The sequence below is a fragment of the Akebia trifoliata genome, chromosome 7, assembly GCF_017979445.1.
Source record: "Akebia trifoliata isolate Shusen 1 chromosome 7, ASM1797944v1, whole genome shotgun sequence".
In the NCBI taxonomy this organism is placed as follows: Eukaryota; Viridiplantae; Streptophyta; class Magnoliopsida; order Ranunculales; family Lardizabalaceae; genus Akebia; species Akebia trifoliata.
In genome coordinates, this window is record NC_141381.1 from 2,918,078 (window position 1) to 2,926,314 (window position 8,237).

Genomic DNA, 8,237 nt, shown 5'->3' on the forward strand with positions numbered 1-8,237 from the left:
AAATTCCTTTAAAGAGATTGATGTATTAAAGGAATTTTGTAAAGTTACCCGAGTAGCAACATATCAAAGTATTTTCACTAGTCACCATAAAGCTATCCAAGTAGAAAAGTTCATTACAACTTGTCCTACCACCAAGGAGAAATACACATGGTGCCCAAAAGAGTTGCAAACACAAAACTCAACTAAGTCAACTTGAGAAACAAAATAGTCATCAAGTTGGAGTAGTTATATATTTAAGTCTACTCCTCATGTAAGTTACAAGAACAATGAACAGTGGGTCTTCATTACCATAAATTCTAGACAACATGGGTGAGTGGTTACAACTGAATTTACTACCCCATTAAAGAACTAACTTTATAAATAGGGAAACTTCTCACTCAAACCAATGACACAAGCCACACTTAACTCTAGTATTCTTATTTTTTTCTACTCTGTAATTTTTATGAAGTACTAACTTGATCGTCGGGGGCTTTTTTACCAGCACAACATCGATGTCTTTTCAAGTAAAGGTGAACAAAGAAAACTATTCAGAAAATAAACATTCACTAGAGAAGACGATCGAAAATCAAATAATTATTAAAGAAGAAGATCGGAGAGTCGCATTAATTATGATATAGATCTCGAGGAGTGGGAGATCTGAAAAATCCCCCACACACCCCCAATTCATTTTATACTAACAAAGAATTAGTGTAAATGTTGGGTGCACTTAATAAAGGTTGGTGTGGCAGTAGAATGGCTATACAAAATTCACTCAATTTTTTTTAATCTTAGTCCATAGATGGTAAAATTAAAAACAAATAAACAAACAAAAAAATGTATTCACTTTTTGTTTAAAAAAAAAAAAAAAACTAGAATGTTATTCTTTATATAGGTTTTTTTTAACAGTGTGGGTAGCATGGTGATGAAGGGAGGTTTGTCTTGAAGTGAAGTAAGAAGATACGATATTAGAGAAGGAGATGGGAAGAGGGTAAGGCCTACAGGTCGGTGGCCCCAATCCATGGCCACAAAACGACACAGTAGTCTTCGTGAGAAGGGCATCAACACCAACATCACACCCCTTCTTCTCCCTCTAATTAATATTCTTTTTTTGTATTTTTATTTCAGATAAGAAAGACTTGAGAGGAAAATCAGGAAAACTCTGAGGAGAAGAAAAGTGTGTATTTATGTCTCTCTATGTATCTATCTATCTATGTATGCATGTATGACAACCAAATCATAGAAAGATAATAACAAGAGCTCTTCAATCTTCTTGTCTTTAACAATATCAAGTGAGATAGAAGAGAAAGAGGTCTTTGGATTGTTTGTCTTCTCCTCTTCATGTTTTGAGTCCACTGTTGTTTTCATTTTTTTTTCCTTCTTGGTTTGTAGTTTTTGTTTTGGAGGTTTTCTAGAAGACTATAGTTGAGGAAGATCAATACCCACAAACTAAAATTGCACTTTTTTCTCCCTAGAGAAAGTATTGAGAAGGAATAGAACTAGAGAGGAGCTTGAGATCATTTCATGTGGTTTTGTGAAAGTTTTGCTTAATTTGTTTTTAGATTAAGTGTAGTGGTTGAGAAGAAAGTGAAGGAAGAAGAACAAGAAGGTGAAGGAGTTGTTGAGAATGGCAGCCGCTTCATCGTCATCTCCGTTCTTTGGAATCAGAGAAGAAGATCAAAACCAGATGAAACAACAGCAATCATCATCTACACCAACTTCATCAACAGCTCCAACCACAGCTCCTCAGAAGAAGAAGAGGAATCTCCCAGGAACACCATGCAAGTAGCTATTAATTATATCTACATAAATATTTTCATGGGAACCAAATTAATTAATCAATAAATATTTGTTCTTACTCTTTAATTTGTAAAATAAAATTTCTGTAGTTCTCTCTATGATTCCCTAATTAAAGAACCCTAATTTTGAAATTTAAATGATTTTCAATGGGAACTATTTCTAATTTTCTCATTTTTGTTTCTGTTCTTTAATTTTGAAAATGAAATTCGGGGTCATATATTCTTGTTCTCTCTATAAAAATCTCCTAAATAAAAACCCTAATGTTTTAACTTCATTGATAGGAATATTGATGAAATGAGTATTTCTTAAATATTTTTCTTCTAATTATTTTTTTTTTTTCCATTATTTTTTTGTTCCTGTTTTTGGCTTCTTTTACAAACAGATCCAGACGCGGAGGTAATTGCACTATCTCCCAAGACACTAATGGCTACAAACAGGTTCATATGTGAGGTGTGCAACAAAGGATTCCAAAGGGAGCAAAACCTACAGCTTCACAGAAGAGGACATAACCTCCCTTGGAAGCTAAAGCAGAAGACAACAAAAGAGGTGAAGAGGAGAGTGTATTTGTGTCCAGAGCCCACATGCGTCCACCATGAACCTTCAAGGGCTCTTGGAGACCTCACTGGCATTAAGAAACACTTTTGCAGAAAACATGGGGAGAAGAAATGGAAGTGTGATAAGTGTTCCAAGAGATATGCAGTTCAGTCTGATTGGAAAGCCCATTCTAAGACTTGTGGTACGAGAGAGTACAGATGTGACTGTGGAACCCTCTTCTCAAGGTAACCTCAAAAATAAAACCCATTAACCATCAATTAATCCATAAATTAGTTAATCATTCATCATCATCCAGTCACTTCGGCTATTGAAAGTGTTTAATTATATCCATTTTCACTACCTCAATCCATGCATGTTTTTTCAAGGGAAATCTTTTTCTTTGTTTTTTTAGAATTTTCAACTTTGACATTCTTATTGGAACTATAATCAATCTCGTTGAAGGCATCCAAGCCATCCCAATTGACTTTCTTTTGATTTATGGCATAATTGATGGAAATTTATACTACTACCTAGTAACTTTTTATAATTAATTTTTTTTTTTTTTTTTAAAGTGATGAAGTTTGGAGGCCTAGAGTGGCAAGAAGAGTCTGTGATCTAAGAAGATATGAAATTCATTTGGAATCTAAGTTTTCTTTTTTTCTCTCCATGTCTCAATCTCTTGTTTTTGTTTTTTGCTTTGGAGGTTGTTCTACTAGTTACTGCAAGTCTATTACACTAACCACTACGTGTAAGAAAGTGGCAGAAGGACTGCTCACACGTGAAGAATCCGTGAAACTGTGATGGCCACATAGAAGTTTCAAAAAAAACTGTTTCATCTTTCACCTCGGAACCACCGCCCTTTTTTTCTCCTTCTCTCTCTCTCTCTCTCTCTCTCTCTCTCTCACGTGTTGCCATGCCAATGTAACGAAAGGTGGTGGGTGTTAGCAGGTTTGTTCTCTTGTGGGTTGGCTAGATGTGATCAGACCTGTGCTCTTGCAGGTACTCTGTGGAGAAGACACACAAAGATGCTTCTCTCTCTCTCACACACACATTGAATAACAAGTTCCAAAGATGGTCTCATTGTCAAACTCTTAAGTTGATCAGACTTGGTTCTTGCATTAGAAAGAAACTAAAATATTCCACTGGGTTGGTGCATTAATTAGGTGGAGTATTTTTGTTGGTGATTTTCATGATTTTGGCAAAATTCTTGGATTGGAAAACAGAAACTTCATGGGTTTTGCATTAATTGAAGAACATGGTAGTACTAGAATTGGGCTTCTTGATTTATGGCTTTTTCATTAATAATGAAAGTTTTTTCATGCATTTATTGAAGTTTCAGTCCTCAAAATGGGAAATAATTTATTGATCATTTTCAAGTTTAGGAAAAATTCTTTCATCTCTCCTCTTTAAGTCTAAATGCAGTCATCAAAAAATGGAAGTAATTTATTGATGATTGATAGTTTTCAAGTTTAAGAAAAATCCTTTCATCTCTCCTCTTTAGGTCTCTTCCTTCTTCTTAGGAAAGTCAAGTGAGTTCCTTTAATTTTCATTCTTTCTATTTCTGTATCTTGAATTCAAGGTTTTGTAATGAAGTTCTTGAATTGCTTAATTTGATTAAATCATTTCTAAAAATGGATTTCAATGCTAATGACCCAGAATCTTTCCATCTTCTTCCCCCCCCCCCCCCCCCCTTTTATTGAACTGTAGCCCTAACCTTCTTCCTCAACAATCATGATTAATTCATTTTTGTATCTTGAATTCAAGTTTTTTTTTTTTTTTTAGCCTTGCTTAATTGATTGATTTTCAATTCTAGTACCCACATTCTTTCCATCTGATCCCTTGCCTTTCCTGTTGAACTGTAACCCTAATTGGGTTTCTCCATGATAATATAATTCACTCATTCGTTCTTACTTCAACATTTTCTAATTAGTGTGACAATTTTATTCTTAATTGAACTAATTGCCTAAACTATACATGAACATAAGTTTCTCCCACTACTTCCCTTGTTAATAGTGTAGTAAATCTTAATTTTTTTTTAAAAAAAATTGTTCCATTTTACATTCTAGCTACAAAAGTGGTCTCATGAATTTCTTTTTCAATTCATACAGGCGCGATAGCTTCATCACTCATCGAGCTTTCTGTGATGCATTGGCTCAAGAGAGTGCAAGGATTCCAACAGGCCTAAACACCATGGGAAGTCATATATATGGAACTAACAACATGGGATTAAACCTATCTCAAGTGGGTTCTCAAATTTCCTCACTACAAGATCAGAACCATCCATCAAGTGATCTATTACGACTTGGTGGTGCTGGAGGGACTCAATTCGATCATTTAATCCCTCAATCTGCTCCATCGTTTCGTCCTCCCCATGCCATGACATCATCTCCCTTCTTCCTCCCGGGCTCGAACCAAGACTTCCATGAAGAATCTCAATCCCATCATGGATTATTACAAACAAAGCCCTTCCATGGATTGATGCAACTTCCCGATCTCCAAAACCATGGCAACAACTCTTCATCACCCGCGGCTGCAGCCGCTGCCAATCTCTTCAACCTTGGCTTCTTTCCCAATAGCAGCACCACTAGTAGCATCAACCATAGCAGTAATGCTAATAATAACAACAACAATCATATCTCATCTTCTAGTTTGTTAATTCAAGATCAATTCAACAGTGGGAATTCCTGTGGAGGTGAAGCGAACTTATTTTCAGGTAATATAATGGGCGATCATCACATGGGTTCAAATGTGCCTTCTCTCTACAATGCATCCATGCAAAATGACAATTCTATCCCTCAAATGTCTGCAACTGCTTTACTTCAAAAAGCTGCTCAAATGGGTTCAACTACAAGTGGAAACAGTACTTCCTTACTAAGAGGCTTTGGTAGCTCTTCTTCAAGCAATACAAGACAAGATAGGCCACAAATTTCTGCTAATTTCAGGTCTAATTTTGGTGGAGAAGGAGGAGAGAACCTAAGATCACAGATTGAAAATGAAAATCATCTCCAAGACCTAATAATGAATTCTCTTGCAAATGGAAATTCTCCAATTTATGGAGGTGGTTCTGCTATATTTGGAGGTAGTAGCAGTAGTGGTGGACATGGGAGAGAGACAGGTTTCGGTGGTTATAACACGATTCATCAACGCAACAATAACTCGAATTTGAATAACATTGATGAAGCTAAGTTGCATCAAAATCTCACAGTGAGTATGGGAGGATCAGACAGATTAACAAGAGACTTTTTAGGTGTTGGAGGTATGGTCAGAAGTATAAGTGGTGGGATGTCACATAGAGAACAACTTCATGGCATCGACATCAGTTCATTGGACTCGGAAATGAAGTCGACGACTCCCCATCGATCCTTCGGAGGCGGGAATTTGCAATGAGGTTTGAATTTTCAAAATAAAGAAAAAACAAGCGCATTTAGGTATGTAATCGTTCAAAGTTTCATACCATCTCAAAATATTTCTTGGAGAATATCGAGACACCGAAGACAGTCTAGGTTTTTCTTCAGATTGAAACACTGCTAGAGACGAGAATTTGAACATAACGCTTCCCAACTTGGCGAGTTTGCTAGAGTAGTAATGTTTGTTTTAATTATAGTAGGATTTGTGCCTTAAGGGTTTATCTCCTATGGAGGGTTTTTACTTAAATTTTCTTTTGTGAGTAGCTGTTTTGCTTATAAGACAGTGATGATGAACTAAGGATACTTAGTCTTCTGTTTTATCTTTATTTCCCTCTCTTTTGCTCTCTTGTTTTCGCTGTTTTTAGAAGGCAGTGTTGAAATAAAAAAAGATTCTCTTCTCTTTTTTTATTTAAAATGCAGTTTTGTAGATTATCTGGTAAACAAAGCTTCTGAAGTGTGCATCAGCATCTGCAGTACATTTCTATTTTCTTTCTAGTAAGGAAACCACTTTTTTGGCTTCTATGATAGGTTACAAAAATATGTTCAGACCCCGTACTTAACCACTATAGTTTTAGAATTCATTGAGTCAACTCGAAAGTTGGCTGACTCAAATCAACTTGATTGTTTTCAAGGTGAGTCGGCTCCAAAACTCTATGGAATCAACTTGCATTAGAAAATCATTACCCTTCAACTCGGTCTAATCAGCTCAAAAATGCACCAAGTCGGGTCAGAAGCTCGATGGATTATTCGTCTATGTAATATTTTTGTAGGAGAGAAAAAAAATATATTTTTATTTGGCTCGTACGAGACGACTTGCAAGTTCTCCATTTGATTCAACTTGGTGGACATTCAAGTCGAGTTGAATTTTTATTTTTTAACTATGCTCTATTAATCTCCCTTTTTTTTAGTGCCACAAAGGCCCACTTTCAGATCCACAGAATCAGAATGTTCGTCACTCACTTTGATGTGGACCTCCATATCAAAAATTAGACTTCCTTCAACTTTTAGGATTCAATTATTATCTTTTTTTTATTATTATTATTCAGAGAAGATTTTGCACTTTTTTTTTATTATTATTATCAGTAATCTGATTTTTGATGAAAAATGCTAAACCAATGACTTAAACCACCAAAAACGAGGGGCCAAATATTCTAGGGTGAGTGATTCAGAAAGATTGTCATGTGGCAAAAAGGAGATTTGAGGTTGGATAACCCAACACCTAGAGTACTATATGACATTATTAAAATACCAAAATCATTTTAGAATATTTCAATTGATAAATCCTGATCTTGGTCGTGATAGAAATGAAATATTTATCTCAAACCATTGAATATTTCAGAATATATCTAAAAAAGTTTTGGAATATCTCAAAATATTTTGATCGAGACTGTCTTGACTTCTTTCTTGATCAAAACAAAACATTGATTATTACTACATCTCCTCACAATCGAATAATGGCAAGTTGATTTATAAGAAAGGTTTGTTTTTAAGGTCAGTATGAAGTAAAATTTTCTCTTATTAGTTAGACTGATTGTGATTTTCTTCTACTTTTAAACTAATGTAATTCTCTGTATAAATTGCTTGGCAAAAAATGTAACTCTCTATGAATTCATGATTAATGCATGGGTTATTAAACTTTCAGTATTTCTATCACAACCTGAGTATTATGTTGGTAATTCTTACCCCCCATTACCATGGAGTGTTTATTGTCTTTTTATGTCTGTGCGTGTGTGTGTGTGTGTGCGTGTGTGTGAGAGAGAGAGAGAGAGAGAGAGAGAGAGAGAATTTATTGTGGAATAATTTAGATTAATTTCATTGAACATTGTTGTCTCTCATGAATCATGATGTTGTTATTGTTTATATGTAACAATATATTATATTTTGTCTGCAAGAAAATTTAATAATTTTAATCTCCCAAGATAATCAGAAGAAGAGAGTAGGAAAAAAAAAATGCTTCCTTAATTACTATATTGTTCTTCAACAAAACACGTATGTATACTACACCTCTTTGTTTGACATTTTCTTTCCAAACATTCCATATTATTTTCTATCCCTTATATTTCGGCTAATATGCACTTCTGCCTCACGGTGCACGTTAGACTTTACTATTTTAATTTCTTTTGGAATCATAGATTGGGAACAATTTTGTCGTTTGGGTCCTACTAAGGATGTTCTAATTAATCTTTTCTTGAAAAGTCAGTCAGCTTTTCACAATTTTAAACTTCTCTCTCTCATAATTATTTCTCCAATAACTTTTTAAGCGAATTTTTTTTTCGTATTGTATCCTTCCATCCATGCAGAAATTCAGAACTCGATGCAAAGGCTGTCACTGGATCGGATCAGATCTAAAATCCAGTCCAATATTTTTGGATCTGGATCTAGGATTTGGGTTTTGGGTTTTGATTATGATTCGATTTGATAACCCATAGGATTGGTTCTGGGTCAACCATGTCCTAGTTTGATAATGATAGACCCCCAATCCGATAAATTGTGATAAATTATATTATATATTTTGTTTAA

General features: G+C 34.8%; 1 protein-coding gene across 2 annotated transcripts; it reads left to right on the forward strand.

The window, feature by feature from the left end:
- The first annotated feature begins 908 nt into the window (after positions 1-908).
- LOC147397978 (protein indeterminate-domain 4, chloroplastic-like) lies at positions 909-6,043 on the forward strand. 2 transcript variants are annotated; one of them, XM_086447072.1, is made up of 3 exons: positions 909-1,757; positions 2,159-2,555; positions 4,419-6,043. In XM_086447072.1, the coding sequence occupies exons 1-3, from the start codon at positions 1,604-1,606 to the stop codon at positions 5,695-5,697; spliced, it is 1,830 nt and encodes a 609-aa protein (XP_086303198.1). In that variant the 5' UTR covers positions 909-1,603; the 3' UTR covers positions 5,698-6,043. The 2 variants fall into 2 exon arrangements, with proteins under 2 accessions (XP_086303198.1, XP_086303199.1); XM_086447073.1 differs by having other exon boundaries at positions 1,632-1,761.
- Positions 6,044-8,237: the final 2,194 nt, after the last annotated feature.

Excerpts from the sequence above, each read along its gene's own strand:
- LOC147397978 (XM_086447072.1), top strand. The coding sequence starts at position 1,604 with ATGGCAGCCGCTTCATCGTCATCTCCGTTCTTTGGAATCAGAGAAGAA. Across the intron at positions 1,758-2,158 it reads GAATCTCCCAGGAACACCAT|ATCCAGACGCGGAGGTAATT; the intron begins GCAAGTAGCTAT and ends TTTTACAAACAG. Across the intron at positions 2,556-4,418 it reads TGTGGAACCCTCTTCTCAAG|GCGCGATAGCTTCATCACTC; the intron begins GTAACCTCAAAA and ends CAATTCATACAG.